The sequence below is a fragment of the Mesoplodon mirus genome, assembly GCF_964341445.2.
Source record: "Mesoplodon mirus genome assembly, chromosome: 7".
NCBI lineage: Eukaryota > Metazoa > Chordata > Mammalia > Artiodactyla > Ziphiidae > Mesoplodon > Mesoplodon mirus.
Window position 1 is genome coordinate 12,210,833 of NC_138983.1, and position 26,230 is coordinate 12,237,062.

At 48.1% G+C, this 26,230-nt stretch overlaps 1 protein-coding gene across 1 annotated transcript; it reads left to right on the forward strand.

The window, feature by feature from the left end:
* The first annotated feature begins 13,243 nt into the window (after positions 1–13,243).
* UBE2L6 (ubiquitin conjugating enzyme E2 L6) lies at positions 13,244–25,711 on the forward strand. Its single transcript, XM_082627760.1, has 4 exons — positions 13,244–13,348; positions 17,276–17,371; positions 20,363–20,549; positions 24,146–25,711. The coding sequence occupies exons 1-4, from the start codon at positions 13,322–13,324 to the stop codon at positions 24,295–24,297; spliced, it is 462 nt and encodes a 153-aa protein (XP_082483886.1). The 5' UTR covers positions 13,244–13,321; the 3' UTR covers positions 24,298–25,711.
* Positions 25,712–26,230: the final 519 nt, after the last annotated feature.

Below are 26,230 nucleotides of genomic sequence, written 5' to 3' on the forward strand. Positions count from 1 at the left end.
TGCCTGCCATATCAGTAGACAAAGGATGTTGCAGCCATCAAGCTATCACATTACAGCCGCCCCGTATGGTGAGCCCTGAGGGAACTCAGGATGGAAACAATGCCTGCTAATGCAGCCACCCCCTAACAGTACACCCTGAGGAGACTCAGGATGAGAAAACACAGGATACTGGTCCCAGACAGCCTAGGTGCACACCAAAGGAATGATTTCAATGAGCCCAGATTTTGCATCTTCCCTTACAAAGAAAAGCACTAAATTCCTTAACTTGAGATATCTGATTTTGATGTTCTGACTACCTGGTCTTTGTTGCAAAAACTCCTATGTATCCTTCCCTCACCCCCTCGCCTCTTCAGAGCAGTCCCTCAGAGTGATCTGAGAGTCCTGTCTCCTGGGCTTGAAGTCCTCAGAATGTCCACCCAATAAAACATAACTCTCAGCTTTTAGGTTGTGCATTTTTTTCAGTCAACACCTTCTACCTCTTTGGAGCAGTTTCTCAGAGCTATCTGAAATGCTGTCTCCCAGGCTATAGTCTTCATTTTTTTTTTTTTTTTTTTTTGGCTGCACTGCCTGGCTTGTGGATCTTAGTTCCCCAACTAGGGATTGAACCAGATGGGGTGGGAAGCTCAGAGTCCTAACCACTGGACTGCCAGGGAATTCCCTATAGTCCTCATTTTACCCCAAATAAAAGTTAACTCACATTGAGCATTTTTTTTTTCAATCAACAAGGGGATTCCACCTGTTGGTCCCTAACAATTCCATCTTTCTGATCCCTTTCCATCCTTCACCTCAGTGAGTTAAAGGACGAAAACTACCCACAAACAGGAAGAATGGGTATTAAAAGAAGCACACCAATGGCACACTGGTATCAACTGCTAACTTCTGCTGTGGCTGGGGGCTAATGTGACACATCCTCATGGTTTGCAATCACAGTTCTTGCCTGCCTTGTGACAGGCTCAGATTCCATTTCTGCTCCATGCAACTTCCTTTTAGCCCACCGCCCGGCACACAGCAGAAACCCAACAGATATTTGTTGACTGATTCGATGACTCTTTTGACATGGGCCATCAAGGACACAGATGAGGGACTTCCTTGGTGGCGCAGTGGATAAGACTGCGCTCCCAATGCAGGGGGCCCGGGCTCGATCCCCGGTCAGGGAACTAGATCCCACATGCATGCCGCAACTAAGGAGCCCACGTGACACAACTAAGACCCAGTGCAACCAAATAAGTAAATAAATATTAAAAAAAAAAAAGGACACAGATGAAATTGTCCTACCGTGCCTTCTAGCAGTTATTTCATCCTGCACACCCACCCAAGTAGGCACCTTTGGCAGCTGCAACCAGGAGGCTGGTGATGCCCATTACCTCCTCTAAAGAAGTGATGAGGCTAAGAGAGGAGAGACACAAAGATATTACATGGAGGTGGGAGTGAAGCAGAGGAGAGCAAGCCCTCCCCCAAATTCCAGAGAAACAGCTGCACCAGGAGCACATTAACCATTCAAGGCTGCGGAGGCCATGCTCTTGACCCCATGCTCACCCCAGTATATATCAGTCATGCTTTCCTTGTGACTGCTAGCCCCAAGTTACTCTCATTTTCATACCTTACTAAATACATAGAAATTTAAACATTAACATTAATTGCCTTCATTTCCCTGTGTGCTACAATAAAATGATCTTTTGGTAAAATTTTCTTTAATATTACAAATAGGGCTAGATTGATGCTTTCCATCCATCCTAACCATATTCTATCATTGCTTCACCTCACCCCAGGGTATTCGTTGGGGATCCAAACCCTGCTGTCTTTTCATTTAGTCAGAAGCTCCCTAGGGCTTTTCTGGGCCATGCTTCCGGCCACGGTGCAGCTCAGACAAGTGGCAAAAGCTCCCACCTCAAAGAACTCTTGTCCTGTTTGCATTTTCAAAGACTACCCTTTCATCCGCAACACCATTCTAATTTGCCATCCAGAGAGCTGACCCGGAAAGCTAGATCCATGGGTGGATTCTGGCTCTCCTGCTAGGTCTCTGGACTTTCCCCTCAGCCTCTTCTCCTTTAGGTTAAAATGGAAAAGGAAGAGGGAACAAAGCCCTGGGGGGATGGGGTAGCCAGGACCCGTCTTTCCACCTCAGGATGTGTGCTCTGATCAGGATGTGGCTACCTGGGTGACCAGAGTCGGGCTGCAGGCCTTTGAAGAGCCCCCTGGTCAGAATGCTGGTTTACTCTTCTTCAAAGCTCCTTCATTTCTTTTTTACTGTTTTTTTAACAAGGTGCCGCCGCCTGGATTTAAAGGGACTTTGTCCTTTGTTGGCCTCTCTGAATGGTTTTTAAAGCAGTGTTCTGATGGAAACAAAACCTATTTCTTTTTTTAAAAAATATTTATTTATTTATTTGGTTGCTCCGGGTCTTAGTTGTGGCATGCAAACTGTTAGTTGCAGCATGCATGTGCGACCTAGTTCCCTGACCAGGGATTGAATCCAGGCCCCCTTCATTGGGAGCGCGGAGTCTTATCCACTGCGCCACTAGGGAAGTGCCAACAAAACCCATTTCTGATGTAATTTCCTGGTAGGGTTCTCTGGGCAGTGAACTCCCCAGGCCTGAGGGCTTGGGAAGAGCAGGCTGTGGGGTAAGTCCTGCATCCCTGTGCAGACCATCTAAGCCAGTGGAGAAGAGACCATCCTATTCCTGGGAAATGCCTTGTCACAAATTGTCCTGAAGGGTGGACAAGGCTTAGGAATTCCAGTCCTGGCTCCACAAGGCTTTATATTCCCAGACCTCAGTCTCCTCATCTGTAAAACAGTGGACTTTTTTTTTTTTTAATAAGTTTACTTGTTTTATTATTTATTTTTATTTTTGGCTGCATTGGGTCTTCATTGCTGTGCACGGGCTTTCTCTGGTTACTATGAGCGGAGGCTACTCTTCGTTGCGGTGTGGGGGCTTCTCATTGTGGTGGCTTCTCTTGTTGGGAGCACGGGCTCTAGGCACGCGGGCTTCAGTAATTGTGGCATGCGGGCTCAGTAGTTGTGGCGCTCGGGCTTAGTTACACAGCGGCATGTGGGATCATCCCAGGCCAGGGGTTGAACCCGTGTCCGTTGCATTGGAAGGCGGATTCTTAACCACTGTGCCACCAGGGAAGCCCCTAAAACAGTGGACTTTTATTTTTGCCATATTCTCGCACTGCTGTACTAGTATGTACTTTCATATTTGCTGTGGACTGAATTGTGTCTCCCCGACCCCCTCCAAATTCCTATGTGGAAGCCCTAACCCCAGTGTGATTTTATCTGGAGATAGTCTTTAGGAGGTAATTAAAGTTCAGTGAGGGGCTTCCCTGGTGGCGCAGTGGTTGAGAGTTTGCCTGCCGATGCGGGGGACACGGGTTCGTGCCCCGGTCCGGGAGGATCCCACATGCTGCAGAGCGGCTGGGCCCGTGAGCCATGGCCACTGAGCCTGCACGTCCGGAGCCTGTGCTCTGCAACGGGGGAGGCCACAACAGTGAGAGGCCCATGTACCGCACAAAAAAAAAAAGTTCAGTGAGGTCATAAGGATGGGGTCCTAATCCAACAGGAGGGTGGCCTTCTAAGAAGAGGAAGAGAAACACACATATGTTAGGGCAAACACTGACTGAAACTGCCTGCCCTGGCCAGGCAAGGTAGTAGCCACTTGCGTGAGTTATCTTAAACAGTTATCTTAAACAGGAATGCTGAACTAACAAGCTACCACCAACCAGAAGAATTCGGGAAAGGTCAAAAGGAGAGAGGAGACTCCAGTCTATATGTCCTACCAACCCCCAGAAGGCTTCTCGCTGGAATCCATCTTGGCTGAGCGATGCGTGCGCCACCAGGATGGACCCTGAGCCAGAGTCATTGACCAGAGACAACCTGGAAACTGAGCCCATTCCCATAAACCCGGAGATGGTGGAGCCGCATGGCAGAGCAGTCCTCCTGGGTTCCCTTACCCTCCGGGATCCCACCCAGGTTCCCCTTCCCAATAAAGTCTCCTGCTTTGTCAGCACGTGTGTCTCCTCGGACAATTCATTTTTGAGTGTTAGACAAGACCCTGCTCTTGGGCCCTGGAAGGGGTCCCCCTCTCTGCAACACCTACACCTCCTCCACGTGAAGACACAGAGAAGAGGGACGTCCCTGAACATTCTTCTGTGTTGGCACCCTGATCTCGGACTTCCAGCCTCCAGGACTGTGAGAAAATGAAATGCTATTGTTTAAGCCACCTAGTCTAGGGTATTTTTATGGCAGCCTGAGCTGACGAATGGACTCATTTTGTTTACTTGAATACACCTATATAAAAAGGAAACTTGAATTCTCCTCTATAAATGGAAAATAGGTAGCCCTCACCAGAAATAGAATGAATCAGGGCCAACCAGACACAGGGCCTTGAGCCCAGAGTACTTTTAGGGGCCTGTGAAAATGCTTTAATCTTAATTTATTTTAAAATCAGAAGAAAAAATAAATGCAATAACGAAACCAGTCTAGATTATATTCTTATTTATACCAATAAAGACTTGAAATGTAATTTTTAATTTTTTTTTTAATGCAGGAAGGGGCTCACCAAGGCAAAAATGCCTAGGGTCCATGAAAGTCAGAATGCAGCCATGGAATGAATGTACCTATAAGAGAAATGCAATGAAAACAAATGATGTTCCTAAATTCTAGCGGATTCTGCCTGCTGAAGTCTCTGTACTTCCTTCCTTCTGTGCCTCCTCATTCCTTGTTAAAAATGGAAATTAACATGTGTTAGGTATTAAACACTGATTAGCAACAAACTGATACTTTGTCCTGGAGAAATCAAGAAGGATCAAAAGAAGTTGAAAAGGGAAATGCTTTCTCAGCTTATGATTTATTGTTATTTAGTACCACCTAAAATTGCTTGACATCCCTTCAGGGGGTTCATCCTGTACATGCGAGACACTGGCTTTGATGATGATGTTGACCATCATATTATTGTGGTCCAGGTTTGTTAGGAATGCTTACCATGTGTCAGGTCCTTGGCTAAAAATTTTCATATTCAAATCTCACTTAATGTTCACAGAGACATTGCGAACGAGGTATTATTACCTTTATTTTACAGATAAACTAAAGCTTAGAGAGGTTAAGTAACTTGCCCAAGGTAATTGAGAAAATGTCAGAGCTTTAAATCCAGGTCCAATTGACCCTAAATTCCATATTCTTAATTCCTAGGTTATACTTCCTGTTTTTGCTTCCCTCTTTTCAATTGTCTTTAAAAAACACATTGTATTTGTTTATAGTTTTGAATGGATAGTTATTCACATAGTAGGAAATTTTAAAAATACAAAATAATTGAAATTAAGTCTCCCCACCCCACCCCAAGACACTCAGTTTCTGTCCACAGACTGATAAACCACACATCAGTTGCACCCTTCCAGGTTAGTCTATAACTGTTTAAAGATAATTTCCAGAAAAAAATAAAACCATGACTTTCATACAGACATAAAATGGACACATGTTAAAGATTTCATTCTACTCATTAATCAACAAGGGAAACAGGCAGATGTTAAACTCAAAGAGAATCTGAAAACAGACACATTTATAGATCAAGAGTATTGAAATGAACATGCAGATAAAAGCAAAACTGGTTTTTCCATGGGGTGGGAGAAAGAAAGTCAATTAAACCTCTACTGGACAGAAAAAATTTGCATGTCCCTAAGAATTATTTTGCATCAGTTACTACAAATTACAGAATTTCAAACACAATGAAAGGCAGGCAGTCTGAAAAGGGTATGCTGTTTGTAGATAAAATTTTTTTCCCTCCCAGACTGATAACTAGTCTATCAAGTTCCTAAGTATCCTTTCAGGTGAGTCTCTAACCTGCAAACATAAATGTATACACTGTAGTCTTTAAGCAAACAGCTAGGATGTCATTCTGTCTATGGTGTCTGAAAAGGTTTTTTTTTTTTTTTTTGGCTGTGTTGGGTCTTCGTTGCTGTGCTCAGGCGTTCTCTAGTTGTGGTGAGCGGGGGCTACTCTTCATTGTGGTGTGCGGGCTCCTCATTGTCGTGGCTTCTCTTGTTGCAGAGCATGGGCTCTAGGCACGAGGGCTTCAGTAGTTGTGACTCGCAGGCTCTAGAGCACAGGCTCAGGAGTTGTGGCGCACAGGCTTAATTGCTCCACGGCCTGTAGGATCTTCCCGGACCAAGACTCGAACCCATGTCCCCTGCATTGGCAGATGGATTCTTAACCACTGCACTACTAGGGAAGCACCTGCTTCCTCATTCTTGCTTACAGCTGCCTAATATTTCTTTGCATGCATGTACCATAATTAACTTAATCGGACCCCTCTTGATAAATATAGATTGTTTCCAAAGTTTTGCTCTCATAAGTAAACCTCTATTTATATTATTTCACACATTGATAAATATATCATCTATAGGCAAAAATCCTAGAAGTAGAACTGACGGATTAAAGAAATGTACATTTATGATTTTGATAGTTACTGACAATTTTCTCATCAGAGAGATTGTACAAATTTACATTTCAACTAGCAATATATGAGAGTGCCTGTTTTTCCAGACTCTCCCAAAGATGTGTATTATCCATCTTTTTATTTTTCATCAATCTGATAGGTGAAAAATGGTAACTTAATATTGTACATACGTATTTCTCCTATTGTGAGCATAATTGCTGGTCTTTCCACATGTTTAAGAATAATTTCTACATGATTTTCATTGAATTATCTTTTCATATCTTTCATCTGTTTTCTACTACAGTTGTTTTTATTTTTCTTTATTTGTGGGTGCTCTTTATATATTAGGGGAATTAATACTTTGTTTGGGATACATTGCAAATAAGTTTCCTAGTTTGGTGCTTATAGCTCTCATTTTTAAAATGTTGCATTATAGTTAAAAACTGGCACAAGCCACACAAACAATACCTGCAAAATCGACCTTGTTTCTGAGCCACCAGTTACCACTTCCATTTGCTAATCCTAAGAAAATGAATGGGAAAACCAAGGTATGGAGGCTGTAAATTGCATTGACCAGAGTCATGTGGCCATGAACATGGAACTCACCATATTCTGGTCTGGACCAGGGAATGCTTCCTAAATACCAGTTGTCCCTGATGGCAAACCAACAGTGAAGTGTGACCCCTTTGCTCCCATCAAAAGGTTCAATTCAGAAAAAGTCAGGGACTGAGGCTGAGGCTGAGACAATTAGAGGAAACCTGCAAAGAACTCACTAGACCACGCATAGGGATATCTGGGTTCTGATCCATGACTTGGGTAAGCCATTTCCCCTGTCTGGGCCCCTGTTTTCTCATCCACACTGTGCAGTGTTGCAGAGAGTGGAGTGGTTAGACAACCCTAGACAATCTCAAAACTCCCTTCCAGTTCTGGGTTTAAGGGGACCTGAGGCTAATTTGAAGGTCCTGGGGCAGTCACATTCTAGAGGTTGTTCCCTGTTAAGAAAGACAACTTACAAGTACACATCCCTTTGCAGGAATCAAATTCCTGAGTATAACCTAATGAAGTAGACAGGACAGAAATTTTCACCACCATCTTTAACATGAGAAACTGAGGCCCAGGTAGACATAGTGGTTAAGAAGTGAGAAGTCAGCAGTCTGTGTTTAAGTTCCAGCTTAGAGACTGGACAGATATGTGACACTGGGCCAATGACCTAGCCTCAGTTTTCTTACCTGTAAAATGGAGACAATTGGGAATTCCCTGGTGGTCCAGTGGTTAGGACTCCATACTTCCACTGTCAGGGGCCCAGGTTTGATCCCTTGTTGGGGAACTAAGATCCCACAAGCTGTGCAGTGCAGCCAAAAAAAAAAAATAAATAAATGGAGACAATAAAAGAACTTATTTTATACAGTTAGAGTGAAAATTAAGTGAGAATGATGGGACAGATCAATTATAATAACACATACCAAGCACTTAGCACAATGCCTGTGCTATGGATTGAATGTTTATGTTCCCCTAAAATTCACACGTTGGAGCCCTCACCCCACATGTGGCTGTATTTGGAGATGGAGCTTCTAAGGAAGTAATTAAGATTAAATGAGATCATAGGGTGGGGCCCTGATTCAACAGGGTTAGTGTCTTTATAAGAAGAGACACAAAAGAGCTAATGTTCTGGGACTTCCGCTGGTGGTGCAGTGGTTAAGAATCTGCTGCCAATGCAGGGCACACGGGTTCGAGCCCTGGTCCGGGAAGATCCCACGAGCCAAGGACCAACCAAACCCATGCGCTACAACTACTGAGCCTGCACTCTAGAGTCCGTGAGTCACAACTATTGAGCCCACCTATCACAACTACTGAAGCCTGCGAGCCTAGAGCCCGTGTTCCGCAACAAAGAGAAGCCACCACAATGAGAAGCCTGCACACAACGATGAAAACCCAATGCAGCCAAAAAATAAATAAATTTACAAAGAGCTAATGTTCTCTTGCTCTCCTTGAGCACAAGAACCAAAGAAAGACCATATGAGGACATAGCAAGAAGGTGGCCATCTGCAAGCCAGGAAGAGAGCTCTCACCAGACACCAAGTAGTCTGGGACCTTGATCTTGGGCTTCTAGTCTCCAAAACTGTGAGAAATAAATTTCTGTTGTTTAAATCATCCAGCCTGTGGTATTTTGTTATGGCAGCCCAAACAGACCAATACAGCCTGGCACATTCAATACACAGTAGTTATATTGCCACCATTGTTATTATTGTTACCTCTCTTGTCCAACGTCTCCCAACTAGCAAAACCAAGCAAGACCCTGTGGGGCTTCTGGGCATGGAAGCCTTTCTGTCCCCCATTTCTTGTTTGTAGGCAAGACTCCAGCCTTCATGACCTTCCCTGAGTTCCAAAGGGCAGATTCGAACAGTTGCTAATCAAGGGAGGAGCAGCCAAGAAACCACCGGAGGCGAGATTAAAGGGGCCAAAGAAGCCCATCAAGATGAAGAGACTGACCACCTGAGCTGAGATTAAAGGCGTACAGGACCTGCACACACCCTAGTCTTCTGAGCAATCCCACCCTTGGACTATTACTATAAAGCTCCTCATTAAATCCTCCCAAGTGGACACACACAATTTTGAGAGGCACAAGCCTGCTGGGTCCCCTTTTGCCTGGCAAAGCAATAAAGCTGTTCTTTTCTACTTCACCCAAAACTCTGTCTCTGAGATTTGATTCAGCACCGGTGCACAGAGGCTGAGCTTTCGGCCTTACTAGCAAGTGCGTGAGTGGCTGAGCCAGGCTGAGGAAGCGGGTTCCTAGACTCAGCAGGCCACCTTCCTGCTCCTGGGGCAAGAACCCCACCCCCAGCTCCCCTCCTGGGCCTCCTCGTCTCCATGGCTACCTCTGCTGACACCCTCCACCTCACCCACAAGGGCAGGGCTCGCCTTCACGGGGGTGCAGCCTATCAAGAGAGGTTTGTACGTGTGCGTGTCTGTGCGTGTGTGTGAGATTTACCCAGGAGAAGGAGATGTGTGAGGGAGACAGGAAGAGGGAGTCCTTCCTCAGTCAAAAGAAGCAGGAAATTCCTTTCTGCCTTTGGTTCCTTGAGAACTTCTCTGGGCTGTATGGAGACAAGGGAGGGCTAGGGTGATTCTGAGATTAACCCTCCCTGTCCCAGACAGAACCAAACCCAGGGAGAAGGCCTGCAGGACAACAACTGTTCCTTTCTGACCCAATCTTCCCCTCAAAGACGCTCTGAAGGGTCCTGGCCCCTTCTGAACAACTTGAACCTTTGGTCCAGAACTCTGAATTATAAACAGGTAAAGTGTTTTGGTATCTTCAAGGTGCCCCTCATGTATACAATCTCATTTTGTTCTTTTTTTTTTTTTTTGGCCACATCTCTCGCTTACAGGATCTTAGTTCCCCGGCCAGGGATCGAACCCAGGCCCTCAGCAGTGAAAGTGTCAAGTCCTAACCACTGGCCCGCCAGGGAATTCCCTAATCTCATTTTATTCTTACAATAAACAGACAATAAGTCAAACCTAGAGTTTGTTGGGGGTATATCTTTATTAAAAAAATTTTTATTGAGATATAATTGACATACTAGCTTTAGCTGTACAACATAATGACTCACTGTTTGTATGTACTGGGAAATGAGCGCCACAATCAGTAAGGCAAGTTACAAATTATTTTTCTTGTGATAAGAACTTTTTTTTTTCTTTTGCCGTACGTGGGCCTCTCACTGTTGTGGCCTCTCCCCTTGCGGAGCACAGGCTCTGGACGCGCAGGCCCAGCGGCCATGGCTCACGGGCCCAGCCTCTCCGCGGCATGTGGGATCTTCCTGGACCGGAGCACGAACCCGTGTCCCCTGCATCGGCAGGCGGACTCTCAACCACTGCGCCACCAGGGAAGCCCTAAAGCTCTTCTTTTTTTTTTTAAATAAATTTATTTATTTTTGGCTGTGTTGGGTCTTCGTTTCTGTGCGAGGGCTTTCTCTAGTTGTGGCAAGCGGGGGCCACTCTTCATCGCGGTGCGCGGGCCTCTCACTGTCGCGGCCTCTCCCCTTGCGGAGCACAGGCTCCAGACACGCAGGCTCAGTAGTTGTGGCTCACGGGCCCAGTTGCTCCGCGGCATGTGGGATCTTCCCACACCAGGGCTCGAACCTGTGTCCCCTGCATTGGCAGGCAGATTCTCAACCACTGCGCCACCAGGGAAGCCCTAAAGCTCTTCTTTTTAACTTCACCCAAAACTCTGTCTCTGAGACAGATTAGGCACCGGTGTACAAAGGCTGAGATTTCAGCATCAGACTTACAGTTTTCAAAGTTCCTCCGGGGCTGTGAGCTTAGCCTCACAGTGGTCCTGGGAAGCAGGTGGAAGTTTCCACAGCTCACCAAAGGCCATGCTGCACTGGGGGGCAGATGTGGAACTAGAATCCAGGTCTAATAGGGCTCATTCTGACACACAAAGGTCTGCCTTGTGTGAGAATGTGAAGGCCACACCTGTGGGCCTCCCAGCTGGGTAAGGGTTTGGGATCCACCCCAGGATGGGGAGGCTGGGCTAAGTCCATGATTCTGAATTCACTTTGAGGCCTCAGGGCTTCTGTGAGACAAAGGAAGGCAAACCACAGATTGGAGGACAGACTTTGCTCCACGTTACGGAACCACTTTGAGTTTCCATATTCACAGCCAAGCACCTTTGCTCATGCTGTCTTCTTGGAACACCCTCATCCCACGTTCTATTCTAGCTAACTCATCGTGCTTGCAATTCACTTGGATCTTTATCTCTTCTAGGAAGCCTCTGCCCCTCTCTGAGGCTGGATCCAGTGACCCTCCTCCCAGCTCCCACAGCATCAGTTGATTGTCTATAGCTTAATGCTGACCACTTTGCATTAAAAATGCAGGGGCTGCATTCTTTCTCTCTGTCCCAATAGTCAGAGAGCTTCTCAAGCGCAGGGACCCCACTTTCTCATTGTGGTCAGTGCCTGGCACTCTGTAGTAAACGCTATTAACTAGATGAATGACCAGAGGTGGGTTCAAACGCCTCAGTTCCTTCATTGCTACCTACGTTAAGGGATTGTGGACAGTGTCCTATTCATTTCTGGCATATAGAAGATGCCCAGTTTGGGACTTCCCTGGTGGTCCAGTGGTTAGGACTTGGTGCTTTCACTGCTGTGGGCCTGGGGTTTGATCCCTGGTCGGGAATCTAAGAGCCCACAAGCCGCTGTGGGGCCTAAAGAAGCAGAAGAAGCAGTAGCAGCAGCCGAAGCCCAGTTAAAGTTTCCAGAATTGAATTAAACAGAATTAATCGTTCTGCAAATACAGTACATCCCACATCTGAGCAGAGAAGCTGCTTGGTTCCAACACACTTAGATAAAAAGTAAGTGAGGGGACTTCCCCGGTGGCGCAGTGGTTAAGAAGCCACCTGCCAATGTTGGGGACACGAGTTTGAGTCCTGGTCTGGGAAGATCCCACATGCCGCGGAGCAACTAAGCCCGTGCGCCACAACTACTGAGCCTGCGCTCTAGAGCCCGCGACCCACAACTACTGAAGCCCGCGTGCCTAGAGCCCGTGCTCTGCCACAAGAGAAGCCACCGCAATTAGAAGCCCGCGCACCGCAACGAAGAGTAGCCCCCCTCGCAGCAGCTAGAGAAAGCCCGCGCATAGCAACGAAGACCCAACGCAGCCCAAATAAATAAATTGATTTAAAAAAAAAAGTAAGCGAGGTAGTGAGCTCAGAACTCAAAATATGTGCTCAAAATATTTTCTGATTCCCTTCCTCCTCTGGACTGGGGATGGGGGTGAGGAAGATGGGTTCAGTCCTCCCAGAGAGTCTCATCATTACTAGGAGATTCTTCCCCAGATGCTGCTCCATGCTCTGGGGCTGCTAGTGCACAGTGGCCTCAGCTTTGTGCTGGGGGAAAGGCCCTCTGCTCTTGGACAGAGGTGGAGACTCCGGGTTGTGTTTTGGGGCACACAGTAGGCCTGCAGTTTGTAATGGATTGATGGTAAAATAAAGCAGGCCCCTTAAGTCCATCTTGGGGCTCCCAACACCCCAACTGTCTCCCAAATCTAACATATAGTAGGCACTTACTAAGTATTAAACCTAGTAAAGGATTGAAGGGTCTACCAAACCCCAAAGCAAGAGAACGGATCCAATAGCGCCCCCTTGCGGTGCTCTGCATCAAGAAGTCACCTGGTAGAAACGTCTGCAGTTCCACGAGCGAATGCTGGACAGCACAAAGGATCCCAAGCTGCCAGGGGAGGGGTCCTTGTCGGGGATATAGTCTACGCTGTCTTCCGCCCATTTTTAGAGATGGGGCACATGGGCCCAGAGAGGGGAAATGATTTGCCCAGGGGGCTCTGAGAATTCGCTAGAGGGGCTTAGGGCGGCGGTCTGACGGCGGAGGCCCCCGAGCGACCTGTCGTGGAGCTGAGCGTGCATAGCGAGCATCTTGTATTTGCTTAGAGCGAGTGTGTGTTCGGGGCGGCGGCTGAGAGGGGCCTGATGGAGATGCTGCAGCCCCCGGCTGGGCCTCTAGCGGCGGAGCTGGAACTAGAACCCGGATGGGCGGACCCCGGCCCCGCGCCCCCTCGCGCTCGCTGCCTGGTGCAGGGCGCCCCCTAGTGGGACGCCGGGATCTGGCAACGCCACGCTCTCCGAGGCCCGCCTGGTCTCACGACAAAAGAGCTCAAGTTCCGGGGATCCGAGCCCACCGCCCCAGGGACCGGGCGGGTCCTTCCCTCGGTGGCTTCGCAGTCTCAGCCGAGGCGGTGGGGAGCAGGTTAACCCGGTCCCCGCGGGTGGAACGGAAAGTGGGCGGGGCTCCCGGAGGTGGTGTCCCCGGGGCGGGGCGCGCGGAGTTCGCAGTCCGGTGCGCACTCTAGCTGGAGTCCGTTAGAGCTTCACAGTCGGTCCCGAGATGACGGCGAGCAAGCGGGTGGCGAAGGTAACCGCGAGTAGGATGACCCCTTTGTCACGGTTCCGGTGACTTTCTATTTCGTCCTCCCTCCATCCCTCCTCCAGCTCTCCGAGCGCATTTGTTTGTCTGGGTACCAGGGCTGGCTGAATCCCTGCATCCCTGCCCCCTCCCCAGTGGAAGAGCGGGTCTACGAGAGGGGCCAGAGCTGGAGTTTGGGGAGGTGAGGACGTGTCGAGCTGCGGTGTCGCTGGCTCCCTGAGCTGTGCTGGGGATGGGGATGAGCCACCTCCCCCCAAATTGGTTTCAGTTTCATTTCTCTGACAGAAACTTTTGATAACAATTACGTGCGTCTCGGGTGCGGGAAGGGTTGGTTCCTTGGCGTCTTTTTTGGAGCCAGGCGTTCTGTTGGGGGTGGTGGCAGGTGCCTTTTGAACAGAGATAACCGGGACAAGGTCCTTGTCTTGGAATAGCCCATGGCCCGCCCCATATTTTGGTACCCACATTAGAGTCCCGAGAAGTATGCGATGCTGAGTGGGAGTTGAAAGCAACGTTCTCAGGGTATTCTCGGGAGGAAAAGATGCCAGGGAGAACCTAGAAGGTGTCCTGGAGTAGGTGGCATGTATTCATTAGTTCTACAAATGTTGTTGAATGCCTCCTATATGCTGGCTCCCGTTCTAGGAGATAAGGAGGCAGAGATAAACAAACCTACCCCTTCTGAGCTTTCATTCCGATCAGAGACACAATTTGAAATGAGATCGGGAAGGATGGGGAGGGGGCGATTTTCCCCAGGAAGTGGGAAAACCCAAGGTGTTTGGAGGACTGAGATGTGGCTGGGACTGGAGATAGATGGGGAAGGTAGAGCAATCCTGGGTTGGACACCTCTCAGGCTTTGAGGCTCTCAGAAGTGCCCCTCCTGTGTGCAGGCTTGAGGGGGGTGAAGAGGGGGTGCTACCCTCAGCCTCTGAGAAGAAAATGATCTGAGATTGCGGCACCCAGAGCAGGCTCAGCCCAGAAGGACTGAAATCTGGACGTAGGCAGCAAAATAGGGCAGAGAGTCTTTCCAGCCAAGTGGGAAAGAGCTAGGAGCCAGTATTTATAGCACTGGCACCACTAAATGCCAGGTAGTTTACATTAGTTATTTCATCTCATTCTCACAGCAACCCTGTGAGATAAGTCCTATACCCCCAATTTACAGATGGGGAAGTTGAGGCTCAGAGAGAATAACTTGATTGTCCTAGGTCACCCAGTAGGGAGTGATGGGGCTGGGATTAGAGCCCAGATTGGTGGGGCTCCAACCCACAGGCTCTTTCAGTGGCTTCCCTACTTTCATTTTCTGTTCCTCTGAGTCAGATGATTTCCTAACAGGCCTCAGGAACGAACTGTGTGTCCTAGCTTGGCTTTCAGCATCCCCAGGCTTTGGGAAAGTCTTGAGAGAACTCATATACAACCGGTAAAATCCAAGTTCTTCCAGTTATAGTAAACTTGGGGAAAATGTCTATTCCAGAACTTCTCTGTTCAACCTGGGGCTTCATTCTTGCTGAAGAGTCACAGATGATACTGGAACTAGGACTTGTAGTAGCAGATGCTTCTAGTTTGGGGTAAAAGATAAATGAGGGGTCATAGATTCTGGGCAGAAGGTGCAAGAAGCAGTTTGTTGGCATGAACAGTGTTGGAGTATGGAAAGATAAGAAACAGGAGATAAGGGTGTGTTTGTATGTTGGGGGCAGATAAAGTTTAGATGGTGCTCAGTGTGAAGGGACCTCTCCCCAGCTGTGGACTGGCTTTGGGGACCTTTCTCTCTGCCTTTGTTTATACCAGGGTTTCCCAACCTTGTCACTATTGACATCTTGGGCCAGATAATTTTCTGTAGAGTGTTTGTCAGCATCCCCAGCCTCTACCCACTAGATGGTAGTAGCACTCCTCCGTGTGTGACAGCCAAAAATGGTCATAGACATTGCCAAATGTCCCAGGGGCAAGTAGGTAAAGTAACGCCCCAGTTGAGAACCACTGGTTTATACCATTTGGTGTTCCAGAAAAATATGACCTGCCCTTGAAAGTCTTTTTTAAAAAAAGACTTTTATTTATTTATTTTTAATTTTTATTTTGGCTGCACCGTGTGGCTTACAGGATCTCTGTTCCCAACCAGGGATCGAACCCACGCCCTTGGCACTGAAAGTGTGGAGTCCTAACTACCGGACTGCCCGGGAATTCCCTGAATGTCTTTTTATCTGTTGCTGGTTGTTTTTTTTGTTTGTTTTATTTATTTATTTATTTATTTATTTTTGGCTGCTTTGGGTCTTTGTTGCTGCGCGCGGGCTTTCTCTAGTTGTGAAGAGCGGGGAATGCTCTTTGTCGCGGTGCGCGGGCTTCTCATTGCAGTGGCTTCTCTTGTTGCAGAGCGCAGGCTCTAGATGCCCGGGCTTCAATAGTTGTGGAACGTGGGCTCAGTGGTTGTGGTGCACGGGCTTAGTTACTCCGCGGCATGTGGGATCTTCACGGACCAGGGCTCGAACCCGTGTCCCCTGCATTGGCAGGCGGATTCTTAACCACTGCACCACCAGGGAAGTCCCGCTGTTTTTATTTAAAGGTCTATTACAGTGGGGAGAGGCAGCATAGGGGTATAGGGGTAAGAGGTACAAATCATTAGGTATAAAATAAGCCCCAAGGATATATTGTACAACATGAGGAATGTAGCCAATATTTTATAATAGCTATAAATGGAGTATAACCTTTAAAAATTGTGAATCACTATATTGTACACCTGTAACATATAATATTGTACAGCAACTATACTTCAATTTTTAAAAATTTTTTTAAAAAGAAAAGGAAATATATATATTTTTAAAGTCTATTGTTCCACAAGATGGACTCAAAAATGGAGAGAGGGGTTCTTTGGTCTAATACATTTGAGAAGTACTGCACGCTTCGGCTCATACCTTGGAGAATCACAACACACAGTAACGTGTTAAAGGCTTTGGGAAGTCCTGTAGGAAAGAAGTCTGTTTAGCCTAGTGTTTCCCAGTGTACTTGACCGTAGAGCCCTTTTCCCATAATAACTATGAATCTTGCATGGGACGCACCGTATACATTTGCTCTTACTGGCCCCTCTGCCTTGGTACCTCTCCAGTTCTCTGCGTGGTAGACTCTTATTCATTCCGCATGACCCAGCTCACAGTGTCACCCTGCGTGAAGCTTTCCTGCTCCCCTCTCCTCTCCTTCCCTATTATGTGTCCACATGTTATTCACATAATCACATCCGTGTTTCTTCCATTACTCCAATGAAGTTCTCGAGGGCTGGGCCATGTCTTAGTCAAGTGGCAATAGAGGATGCTATTGAGGAGAGGGCTGTTGGGGGAACCCAGTGATGTCCAGGTGACTGGGTCACCTTTCTGGGAAAGTGAGTCACTGCTTGTCCTCTTGTTTCTCTGCTTGGTGTGTAGAGTTCTCCTCTGCTATGGTCTGCCTGAGTCATTTCCCCTCCCCAGGCCTGGTCTGGAGCAGTTTGACAGGCACAGGGATGATGTCTTTGCTGCCTGTTCTGCCCTGAGCAGTGTAAAGGCACGTCATCATACTGGGTGTTATGGAAGGGAGGGAGGACCTCGTGACTCTCCAGGAAGAGGACAAGAGGACAGACATTAAGTACCTTGGTTTCAGGAGAAAAGGCTCCTAAGAGAGTTTACTCCCAAGTTGTAACATCTGGAAGCAGTGATGTGCATGTTCCCTCCACCTGGTACCTACAGAGCTGGGGTGAGGCTAAACTTGGGTGATTCACTCCAAGCCCTGAGCACTGTGCCTGACACGTATCAAGTGCTCAGTAAATGACTCTCTATGACTCTGCCAGCTTCTGTCCCCTGGGCGGTCCTGTTTGGGACTTGGATAGTGTGCTGGGGGGCAGGGGAAGGGGGCTGAAGTCGGGGAGACTAGGCCAACTGCCCGTGCTCTGTCCCCCTGCAGGAGCTGGAGGACCTTCAGAAGGAGCTCCCCAGGTACCTGCGGAACCTGTTCAGCGATGATGCCAACGTGCTGGTGTGGCACGCTCTCCTCCTGCCTGTGAGTTTCCATAGCACCGTGGCCTGGGACTGGGGCCACTTAGGCCAGGAGCCTGGGCAGGGAGGGTTAGGACTGGGCATGAATCTGCCCTGCCTTCGAACCCTATTTTTCACTGGAGGTTATCATTGGCAGAGGGGGTCTCTTTCTGGATTGACTGCTTCTGAGGTTCAGGCCGACTGATGAAGAGGCTAAAAGCCTTCTGGATTTAGTAAGAGACCCTTCTGCAAGCCAGTAGCTACCAAGCCCACCACGGAAGCTTCAGTAGACAAAGGGCATAAAAAAAAAATGAAAAAGAAAAAGAGGAAAAGATCTGTTGGGTCTTTGTCAGAGGATAGGGATAAAGTTCCTGTTTCCCACAGTTGGCAGAATTTGCTGCCTCAGACCTAAAATGTGTTTTGTTCTCTTTTAAAAATCGTATTTCAGGGGCTTCCCTGGTGGCGCAGTGGTTGAGGGTCCGCCTGCCGATGCAGGGGACACGGGTTCGTGCCCCGGTCTGGGAAGATCCCATGTGCCGCGGAGCGGCTGGGCCCGCGAGCTATGGCCGCTGAGCCTGCGCGTCCGGAGCCTGTGCTCCGCAACGGGAGAGGCCACAACAGTGAGAGGTCCGCATACCGCAAAAGAAAAAAAAAAAAGTCGTATTTCAGAAAATTATTGTTACATATGACAACACAGATAACTCATCTCTACTATTCTGCTTTTTCTCTGTTTATTATTAAAGATCATCTCGGTAGACTCTCCCTTTGAAAGTAATATTCCAAAGGACCCATCAAAGTGCAAGATGTCTATTGTATCATCTAATTATTAGTGACCACAGATATTTTCTTTGAGAAGTTCATCTATATACCTTTGGATACTTGGAAATAAAAATGAAAACAATTGAGCTTTTTATTAGCTCTTTGGAATTTAATGGGAACAATTCATTTGATTATTTAGGATTTGGACTTCTTACTGACAAGGCAATGGCTTGGGTTGTGCCATATTCTTTTCCTTTATTTTTAAATTTTATTTATTTATTTATTTTGGCAGTGCTGGGTCTTAGTTGCGGCACGCGGGATCTTCCCGGGCTTCTTAGTTGCGGCATGCACGCGGGATCTAGTTCCTCGACCAGGGATCGAACCCAGACCCCCTGCATTGGGAGCGCAGAGTCTTACCCAGTGGACCACCAGGGAAGTCCCTGTGCCGTCTTCTTTTTCAACTGACCTGTAGCCCAGAACAATGGAGAAAGGCTTGAGTCAGGGCAACCCTTGACCCTCTGTCATGTCCTATGGGCCGCTGGGTTGAAACAGTCCACCACACCTGCTCTGGGCTGGAAGAATAACAAAATGCTTTATTTACCTCAGGACTTCGGAAGAAGTGGGCTTTCTCAGCTGACCCTAAGGTGCAGTGTGAAGCCCTCTGTCTGGTCCAACTTCCTCATCTTTACAGATGAGGAAACTGAGCCCCAGAGCTGCTCAAAGCCACAGCAAGCTCGAGGCGGAGCCAGGATGGGTTCCCAGGACCCAGGGCTCTCAGCTTCACGGCTCCGCCACCTCCTTCCTCTCATAAGACCTGGGCAGCCCAGCCTGCAACCCCTGCAGAAGGACACACAGACGCTCTCTCGTCCTTTTCTGAGGCCTCACCCGTGGCTTGTGTCTCCTTCCCAGGTCCCAGCCTCTTCTTATTATCGAAAACATGAAAGCTAAGGCATTTCCTTTATCTGCCCAGCATTTGCTCCAGCTCTTATCTCAGACACACCCAAGACCCCTATGGCTTCCTTTCTGCCTTCTGCTAAGGAAGAGGAGCTCTCTTAAAACCTTGACTCTACGCTTGCATACCTGTGTCATTCTGACTGTCTTTGTCCTGTCTTCTCTATCACGAAGGTTCTGGAAGGATTTGGAGCTTTGGAACCAGCCTGAAGGCCCCTGTGCTCTATGCTGGGGTCACCCAAGTCCTGAGGTTCCTCCCCACTAGGGTTGTAGAGTACTGCCCACGTGTGGAGAAGTCAAGTTGACAGTGCTGAGTTCCCATCCTAGCACTGTCACTGTGGCCCTGGGCAAGTTACTTATATACATTACACTTGAGTTTCCTCATCTGGAAGTGGAGATGCTAATACTCATGAGTTTTCATAATACTTATCCTAATAGCTGACATGTACATAGTGCTTGCCATGTGCCAGGCCCTACTCTAAGCTCTTAACATAAATTAGCTCACTTAATTCTTACATAAACCCTATGAAGAAGTCTGTTCTTTGTTCCGTATGGAAAAGCACAGAGAGGTTAAGTTACTTGCCTGAGGTTACACAGCTAGGACGTGGCAGAGCCAGGAGTCACACTCAGGCAGAGTGGCTCCAAAGTCCACATAACCCCTCCACTGTGCTGTATGGGCTAATGTGTGTGGAGCCCTTAGCACAGGGTGGCACAGAGTAGATGCCCAGGAAAGCCTTCTGGTTGCTGGAAATCTAGAGGGTCTTCTACTGGCTCCTGGCAACTGGTCACTCCAGCTCCGAGTTCCTTTTTTTCTTCTTTTAACATGGTAAAATACACATAACAGTATGTACCATCCTCATCATTTTTATGTTCTGAGTTCAATGACACTAAGTACACTCACATGATTGTGCAACGATCACCACCATCCATCTCTAGAATTTTTTCATCTTCCAGAACTGAAACTCTGTGTCTATTAAACACTAACTCCCCATCCCTCCTTCCCTCCAGCATCTGGTAACTAATTTTCTATTTTATGTCTATGAATTTGACTATTCTAGGTACATCACATAAGTGGATCACACAATATTTGTTCTTTTTTTTTTTTTTTTTTTTTGGATCTAGCTTATTTCACTTAGCACAATGCCTTCAGAGTTTATTTGTGTTGCGGCATGTCGCCATTCATGATTCTTCCTAGGAGTGAAGCAGAGGATGCCTGGGACCCTGGGGTGGGGGCGGGGAGAGGGGGAAACCGGATCCAGGCCCTAGAAGGAAAATGAGCACAGAGCTTGATCCCTCTCTTGCACAGGAGAAACCTCCCTACAACCTCAAGGCCTTCAACCTGCGCATCAGCTTCCCTGAGGACTATCCATTCAAGCCTCCGACAGTGACATTCACAACCAGGATCTACCACCCTAATGTGGACAGCAGTGGGCGGGTGTGCCTGCCCATCATCAGCAAGGAGAACTGGAAGCCTTTCACCAAGACCTGCCAAGGTGGGCCTGGGCCCTGCCTAGAGGGAGGGACCTGGACTGGATGGGGGAGGGGGTCATGGGACTGATTTTCAGTTAGAAAAGCCCAGAAGAAAGGAGATAAAAACTGTGAGTTGGGCTTCCCTGGTGGTGCAGTGGTTGAGAGTCCGCCTGCCGACGCAGGGGACACGGGTTCGTGCCCCAGTCTGGGAAGATCCCACATGCCACGGAGCGGCTGGGCCCGTGAGCCATGGCCGCTGAGCCTGCGCGTCCAGAGCCTGTGCTCCGCAGCGGGAGAGGCCACAGCAGTGAGAGGCCCGCGTACTGCAACAAAACAAAACAAAACAAAACAAAACAAAAAACAAAATTGTGAGTCTCAGCTGAGCCTGTCGTCAGATAGAAGGGATGTGTCCTTAGATCCTGGGCTGGCTGACCTGCTCCTGCCTCTGTTCTCATACCTGGGCAGGTGGGAAAGAGCAGCGTTGCTCTGGGTCAGGGGAGAGAGAAAGAGAAGCAGCTGGGCTATAGAGGGAAGGGTTTGGGATAAGTAGGCCACATGCCCTATCTGGGGACCTTGGTGAAGTCTGTTCCTTTCTAGGGCTCAGTGCCCTAAATGACAGCTGAGGGGACTGGCCTAACAATGATAATATACATCACTTAATTAGGCACTTAGGCACTGTGCTAAGAGCTTCACATGCCTTTTTTTTTTTTTTTTTTTGGCTGTGTTTTGCAGCTTGTGGGATCTTAGTTCCCTGACCAGGGGTTGAACGTGGACCCCCAGCCCAGTGGAAGCTCGGAAGCTCAGAGTCCTAACCACTGGTCTGCCAGGGAATTCCCACATGCCATTTTTTAAAAGTTCACGTTTTTCTTTTTTTAAAACAAATTTATTTATATATTTATTAATTTTTGGCTGCGTTTGGTCTTCGTTGCTGCGCGTAGGCTTTCTCTAGTTGCGGCAAGCGGGGGCTACTCTTTGTTGTGGTGCACGGACGTCTCATTGCAGGGGCTTCTCTTGTGGCAGAGCATGGGCTCTAGGCACGCACGCTTCAGTAGTTGTGGCGCGTGGGCTCCAGTAGTTGTGGCTTGCGGGCTCTAGAGTGCAGGCTCAGTAGTTGTGGTGCACGGGCTTAGTTGCTCCGCGGCATGTGGGATCTTCCCAGACCAGGGATGGAACCCATGTCCCCTGCATTGGCAGGCGGATTCTTAATCACTGCACCACCAGGGAAGCCCCACTTTTTTTCTTTTTAAGATTTATTTATTATTCATTTATTTTTGGCTGCGTCGGCTCTTAGTTGCGGCCCGTGGGATCTTTGTTGCGGCATGCGGGATCTTTCCTTGCGGTGCGCGGGCTCTTCATTGTGGTGTGCGGGCTCCTCTCTAGTTATGGCGTGTGGGTTTTCTCTTCTCTAGTTGTGGCACGTGGGTTCCAGGGTGCGTGGGCTGTGTAGTTCGCGGACACAGGCTCTCTAGTTGAGGTGTGCAAGCTCAATAGTTGTAGTGCGCAAGCTCAGTAGTTGTGGCGCACAGGCTTAGTTGCCCCATGGCATGTGGGATCTTAGTTCCCTGACCAGGGATCGAACTTGCATCCCCTGCATTGTAAGGCGGATTCTTTGCCACTGGACCACCAGGGAAGTCCCAAAAGTTCACTTTTTTATTTGAAGTATAGTTGATTTGCAATGTTGTGTTAGTTATACTTATGCACATGTGTTCAGTTATACTTATGTACATATATTCTTTTTCCTATTCTTTTCCATTATAGTTTATGACAAGATATTGAATATAGTTCCGTGTGCTATACAGTAGGACCTAGCTGTTTATCTGTTTTATATATAGTCGTGTGTATATGTTAATCCCAAACTCCTAATTTATCCCTCCTCCCCCCCTTTTCCCCATGGTAACCATAAGTTTGTTTTCTATGTCCCTAAGTCTGTCTGTGTTTTGTAAATAAGTTCATTTGTATCGTATTTTAGATTCCACATACAAGTGATATCATATATTTGTCTTTCTCTGTTTGATTTACATTACTTAGTACGATAATCTCCAGATCCATCCATGTTGCTGCAAAGGGGATTGTTTCATTCTTTCTTATGGCTGAGTAATATTTCATTGTACATATGTACCACATCTTCTTTATCCATTCATATGTCGATGGACATTCAGACTGCTTCCATGACTATTGTAAATGGTGCTGTTTTGAGCATTGGGGTGCATGTATCTTTTTGAATTAGAGTTTTCTCTGGATATATGCCCAGGAGTAGGATTGCAGGACCATATGGTAACTCTACTTTTAGTTTTTTAAAGAACCTCCATACTGTTCTCCATAGTGACTGCACCAATTTACATTCCCCGCCAACAGTGTAGGAGGGTTCCCTTTTCTCCACACCCTCTCTGGTATAAAAATTCACTTTTTTATTCCATATTATGTTTTTGGTATCTATCCATTGATGACAAATTAAAATTATAATGGAGTAATCATAGTTCAGGCATACAAAGATGGAGCTGGGTAGCCATTGAGGACCTGGCCTGAGACATGTCCCTGCACCACTGAGAGCTTGAACTTTCTAACCCAGGGACACCAGCCATTTTTAACCTACCAACTTCATTTAATCCCCTCAGAAGCCCCCTGAAACAGTGCTCTCATTAGCTCCATTTAATAGTTAAGGACACCGAGGCATATGAGAGGAGAAGCACTTGCCTGAGCTGGCCAGTGGCAGAGCTGGGATTCGGAGCCTGCTTGGGTGACTCTGGAACAGCACCGTCCAGCAGGACTTTCTGTGGTGATGGAATCCTTCTATAGCTGCCCTGTCCAATGCCACGGTCACTAGCCACGTGTAGCTTTCGAGCACTTGAAATGTGGCTGATGTGACTATGAACTGCATTCCTAATTGTAGTGAATTTCCATTCATTTAAATTGAGATAACTACGCATGGCTGGTGGCTACCACAGTGCACACTATGGCTCTAGAGCCTATGGACGTAATCAGTGTGCGATCAATCCTGCCTCTGGACCAGCTCGGGAGTTCTTAACCCTGGAAACAAGAATCCTGGGGGCGGGGATGGGGCGGACTGGTCCTTGGATGAGCTTCAGGAGGTCGGCGAAACGCTCTGAACCCAGAACCACACGTCTGTGTGTATGCATATGTGCATGTGCCTGGGGAGATGGGCCACTGCCTTCACCAGGTTTCCAAAGTCGCCCGTGAAAGATTTCCAGCCACGGGGCAGTAGTGGTTTCCAGTCTTGAGCCTCAGAATCCTTTTTCCCAAATAAAAGTTGTTTTGGAATCCTAATAACACAACAGAGAAAAGCAAAGTGTTTCTTCTTGAAAAGGGAATAGAACCCAGAAACCCTGTTTATCTCACCAACCCCCATGATAGGTAGCTTCTGTGACACCGTGAAACATAGTTTGAAAAGCACTGATGTAACTGGTTATGGCTTTGGGCATCATCAGTGAATGTGGTGAGAGGCATTTCATTTGGTTGTAGCGTCATCCTAAGACATAGAACCTCCTGGGGGGGTCTCCCAGGGAGTGAGTGTGATGTTTCGGGGAGTGGGCAGCCGTCGCTTCCTTCCCAGGATTTTTTTCCTTCCATCCTGATGTCCTGATCTGACCTCTCTCCCCAGTTTTGGAGGCCCTCAACGTGCTGGTGAATAAACCAGAGCTGGGGCAGCCCCTTCGCTTGGAGCTTGCTGACCAGCTGACCCAGGACCCGGAGCTGTTCAACAGGAGGGCCAAAGAGTTCACCCTCCAGTTTGGAGTGGACCGACCCTTCTAACTCAGCCTCTGACCCACCTCTGCACTGGATGCTTTCTGTGTGATGGACGGACACATGTCATGGGCTAGGGGCCAGAGCCCCTTTGTGGTCCATTTCCTGATCATTTCTTCCAAGTTTTCCTTCTTAGATTATTAGTCATTTGTGTGTGTGTGTGCACGTGTGAGTGTGTGTGTGTATGTGTGTGTGGTGGTGGTGGGGCCGCAGTTATGTGTGTGGTACGTGGACCCACTGGCCTCAGGTGTGCTTTCCCCACTTCCTTTCTCTGCCCCAGAGCCAGGGGCATTTAGGTTTGCAGAGTCGCAGGGCAGCTCTCCAGCGCTCTGTGATGTGGGAAGCCTGATCCTTAGAGACTCAGGCTGCCTTGCAGGCCGGCTCGCGGGAAATGAGCCCAGCAGCCAACCAGAATCCCCCGAGGGCCCAGGCATGGGGGGTGCGGGGAGGGCAGAGGAACAGGGGGGAGTATGGGAGGGAGGCAGGGCACAGGGATGAGGGACTCCTACTTACGTTGAGTGTTTTGCTGATGGAGTGATTGAAAACAGCCAGACCGCTGATAGACATGTAGAGATGCAAAACCTTTTCTCTTCCACTGATGAATCATAAAGTGAAGAAACTAATCTCCATCCCAGAAATCTGACTACATGGGGTTTTTTGGTTGGTTTTTTTCTTTTAATTTTTCTTTTGGCCACACAACCAGGGATCGAACCCACACCCCCTGCAGTGGAAGCGCAGGGTCTTAACCACTGGACCGCTGGGGAGGTTCCCTGACTACATTTTAAACCACTTGCTATCCCATTAGGTTGCTGGTTCCTAGGGACCAGGCTTTAGGCGGGGAGGTGTTTCCCCTCCAGCTTCCAGTCCACGGAGCCAGGGAGACCATGTGTTTGCCCAGCTATTAAAGTCACAGATGGACTGTGGAGTCCAACTGAGTGTTCACTGAGGGGATGGGTGGTTCATCGGGAGAAGAGGAGGCTGGGGATTTAGCTGCAGTCTAGCCAAAGGTGTGACCCTGCTTTCCATCAGCTGAGGGCTCGCTGGGCATGGAGCCTTGTGTGACCCCAAGCATTGTGGGGAAAGCTGGCCGTGAGGGACTAGACCACCCTTGGCCTGAGCGGTCGTCGACACATCCACAAGGGTAACACCCCCATTTTTATAGAGGAGGCAACCAAGGCACAGAGCGCTTCAGTGGGTTGCCAGGTCCACTCTGCTGATCAGGGCAGGGGCCACCCCTCCAGCTGCACTGCCAAGCGGGCTGGGTTTTGTTTTTGTGTTTTTCATGAACTGTTCTCATCAGCGCACATGCTCCAAATGGCTGATAAAGCCAGACAAGATTGTTAGCGGGAAATTATACTCAGCTCCAGGGTTCATCTCTAGTGAGCAGCAGAAAAACAAAAACAAGCCAAAACTCTAGCCAGGGTTGGAGGGATTACAAAGGAGGAGCTTGCTGGGTGCAGTGGTTCTAGGCTCCTAGAAGACCACTGGCTTTTAAGAGACAGAATATGGGGTATCTTTGAGTCAGGGGAATCACTGCAGGCCCCACTAGCCTAGCTGGGGTGAGATTTGTAGAGAATCTCCTACTCTAGTCCTTGCCCTGGAATTCCCTAATCTGGGAGAAGTGTGGAAAAAGGGAAGAGAATTGGGAAAGTGCCACCCATGGCTAGAAATGTAAGATGTGTTGTTACTTTGGGCCACCACTTAAAGAACACTTATGTGACAGGCCCCGGGCAAGGCTGTTTGTCCTTTTCATGATGTCATTTAACGCTCACAGCACCTGCATAATTTTGAGCTCCTATCATCCCCATGCAGACGGTAAACTGAAGCTCAGAGAGGTTCACTCACTGGCCCAGGGACACACAGCTGGTTAGTGGTAGGACCCAGCCCATTCTCCTTTCCCAAATGCCTTTCATGGTTGTTGAGAAAATCATGTCAGATGAGG

What these genes read in the sequence shown, in the direction of transcription:
- UBE2L6 (XM_082627760.1), top strand. Translation starts at nt 13,322, where the DNA reads ATGACGGCGAGCAAGCGGGTGGCGAAG. An exon ending in CGAGCAAGCGGGTGGCGAAG is followed by an intron (nt 13,349 to 17,275) that starts GTAACCGCGAGT and finishes GTCCCCCTGCAG; the next exon opens with GAGCTGGAGGACCTTCAGAA. An exon ending in GGCACGCTCTCCTCCTGCCT is followed by an intron (nt 17,372 to 20,362) that starts GTGAGTTTCCAT and finishes TCTCTTGCACAG; the next exon opens with GAGAAACCTCCCTACAACCT.